The following is a 3,187-nucleotide window of genomic DNA, read 5'->3' as shown; positions in this document are numbered from 1 at the left end:
GAAAGAGAGCACCACCTTCATTGAGATGGGCCAAGTGAAGGATGTGGTTATCAATGAAGCCATCCATATGGTAATCTTACAGTCCTTATGTCTGTGGGCATACACATCCAGTGTATTTCCATGAGGATGACTTCCCAGAGCAATTAAACACAGCATCATCTACCATTTTTCCCTTTATTCCCTCATCTGTTCTCTCACCTTTAAAGGAGAACTCAAACCAAAGAAATAACCTCAAAAAGCCAAATCCATCCCTTAGATAATGCCACTGACATTGAGCTAGTGGTTTTACTTCTTTGTATTAAGCTGTTCTTACAAATCCTGATGCCCAGCTCTGTAAGTAGTCAGCACAGAGATGAGAAGGTACACAACACAATGATTTTTCCTGGGTTTTCTGCAAAGCTCCTGTAGGAAAGCAGGTTAAAAATTTAATAGAAAAAAACACAATAAAAATTATGTTTTTCTTGTGTGAAAGCTAGATATGAATTTGTAGACTTGACTGTGGCCTGTGGTGACTGTTGGGCTAACTTCAGACAGTTTGATAGCATTTTCAAACTCCAATGATTTTGTCTGTCTCGTAGCAAAAAGTTATCTACTACCTGTGTATCCTCCTCCAGGACCCTGAAGACCCTCAGGGAGTATCTGAGGTTGTGCCACTCTTTCAGGTGGGTTTGACTGAATGGTGGAGCAGTCTGGATCTGTGGTCTGTGTGTGTGTGCGCCAGTTGTCTAAGCCTGTCTTTGTTCCACTACAGGTAGCTGATTACAGTTGCCTGTCCCTGGCTGGGCTGTCAGGGTGGGAGGTATTACAAGTCTCATAGAACTGTGTACTGGGGTTGTTTTTTTCATTTGTTCTCCAGTTAAAGAACAGAGAGTTGTGTCCATCTGAACCCAGCTAGGACTTGGTATGAATCACAAGTCTTTGACTCATGTAGGATACTGAGGACTCATACAGCTTTCTATGTAGTCCTGTGCTCAGTGTTACCGTCACAACTACGGCACTGCTGCAGTTGGTTTTTCTCTCAGGTCTGTGTGCCAAAAGTGCTCATAAAACCTCCTGGCATTGGAATGACTTCGCCCCCACCTCACCCGTTGACAAAGATCACGGTACAGGCCGTGACCAATTTGCTTAATGTGTAATACCTTGTTTGTGTTTCTGTTACCCCATCTCCCCTTTCTCTTCCCTTGCTAACATGTTCTGACTGTTCATAATCCCATTTTTGGGATGGATTTTCTTTGTGAGTGTTCATGCCTAACACAACAATGCCCTGATGCTTCAGTGGTGGTAAGCATCACTTCTTAGACTGCTGAGATGGGTAGTCCTCTCTGCCCTTAATTCATCTGCTGCTGGTGACTGTCATTTTGTAGTTTACACACAGTTTATGACTGGCTGCAGTTGGTCTTCAACTGAATACTTATGCGTATAAACAGGCTATTCCATTCAGAACTCAGTCCCACCATTATAAAGACATTTACTAACAATAATATAAATTAAATATTTCACACATGGGCAAGGGAAAAAATGGATTTGCTAGAAATCAACTACTAATAAATTCCAGAAAGATGCATTCAGGAACATGGTTTTAGTTAGACATGCTCCTTTCCAGCTTCAAAGAGGCTGTATCTTTTCTCTTTTTTTTCCTAACTCAACTCTGAACAGTTTTATTTTCATGGAAATATCTTAATACAGATAGAATTGACTCCACCAGCAAAGAAGGTACAGAACTCTGTCAGTTTGAAATTCAGTACCTGTCTGTACTTTAACACGCAAGTTAGTGTGTTACTTAGTTTTGAAGGAGCAATGATCAGTAACTTCATTGTGTCTCCTTCATTGGGTTCCTCTAAGTTAAGTCAACCTTCAAAAATTCAATTTCCTGTGTCACTGGGCTCCACTGAGCCCAGGAGCACTTCTGCACTGAATTGACCTTTTGTTCTCTTAAAGAACACTTGCAAGGTGGCATTTCATGGACTTTACATAGTAATGCTGTTTTGGGAGCTCAAAAGTCACGGGATCATAGGGACTGTGCGACCATGAAACTTTCACCTCCTTGCTGATTATCATCTGGTCCCGGTTAGAATTGATGAAAAATCATTATACTTTGACCACCGTTTGCTGTTTGTGTAAAATTAATCAACGCTGTCAGTTAACCTTCCGTTGTCCTTACGTTGACAGTACTAGCAGAGGCCAAGGGTCAGGTGTCTAAACTCCCTGTCCTGAAGGCAGATTTTTCAGAGTGGAGGTCTTCTAGGGTGGTAGATCAGCATATGGAAATCTGCTATTCATTTATCTTGAACAGCCTAATAGGTAGGGAGATGGGTTGGGAAGTGTGGATGGTCTTCCATGCGGTCACTGTGAACTGGGAAAGGGGAGGAGTTCAGATTTGGTGAGAGATTCAGGCTAACTGCAGAATGGTGCTGCACATCTTGACCTGACAGCTTCAGGGACTGGTGTTCTTCATCACAGAGCAGGTATGGCTTATGGATTGGCCTTGCATTCTCATATCACCAGCTTACATCAGACACCTCCTGGAGGTGTACAATGTGTACAAGGGAAATCTATTCTCCATTGACTTAATGTGAGAAAGCTAATCAGCTGCAGGTATCTTGCTGTTGCATTCCTTACACATACATGCTTCTAGATAGCTTTGTGTCAGCTCTTCCCACATTCCTGTCTCTGTCTGATACCTCACTAGTGGGAAGTTAAAAGCTTTCCAGCTCTTTTACAGCCATTTCAGAGCCTGATTCTCTGTTGTTTGAATTCTAGAGCTCCAAGCCGCGTCTGGACTGCTTGATAGAAGTGTACAAAAGTTGTCAAGAAATCCTGGAGCAGAGGAAGATGGCTCCACAATCAAGTGAAATAAAATAATGGGAAAAAACCTCCAAAAATCAAGGCAGCAAACAATCACAGCAGGACTCAGAGTGACACATGAAAAAGCAAGCAAAACTGCCCCATGGCCTTGTTTTTTTTTATTAGATGAGTAGAAAGTGGTGCAGCAGTACAGTGATGTTAGGGCTAAAGGCCTGCACAGCCTCAGAGAGTTGGTAGAGAAAATGTGAGCTCAAGCACAGAAGTGAACCTTGAAATTCTTTGCTATGAAGACAGGTGAGCAGAACGTTTTTGGCTCAAACAGAAAAGGCTTTCTCTTGCCTCTCCAGAAAAGAATTATGGGGAAATAGGGCAAAGGAAGACA

At 42.4% G+C, this 3,187-nt stretch overlaps 1 protein-coding gene across 1 annotated transcript in view; it reads left to right on the top strand.

Moving 5' to 3' along the window:
- PIGH (phosphatidylinositol glycan anchor biosynthesis, class H) overlaps nucleotides 1–2,862 on the top strand; it is a gene marked incomplete at its 5' end in the record, with an annotated part of 2,992 nt that extends 130 nt beyond the window's left edge. The window contains 3 exon segments of the mRNA XM_009084377.1: nucleotides 1–70; nucleotides 579–662; nucleotides 2,761–2,862. The exon segment at nucleotides 1–70 is cut by the window's left edge and continues 16 nt beyond it. Of these exon segments, the coding sequence (XP_009082625.1) occupies nucleotides 1–70; nucleotides 579–662; nucleotides 2,761–2,862 (256 nt within the window).
- Nucleotides 2,863–3,187: the final 325 nt, after the last annotated feature.

This window comes from Acanthisitta chloris, unplaced genomic scaffold, assembly GCF_000695815.1.
Source record: "Acanthisitta chloris isolate BGI_N310 unplaced genomic scaffold, ASM69581v1 scaffold11581, whole genome shotgun sequence".
In the NCBI taxonomy this organism is placed as follows: domain Eukaryota; kingdom Metazoa; phylum Chordata; class Aves; order Passeriformes; family Acanthisittidae; genus Acanthisitta; species Acanthisitta chloris.
This window is presented reverse-complemented; position numbering and strand designations above follow the sequence as displayed.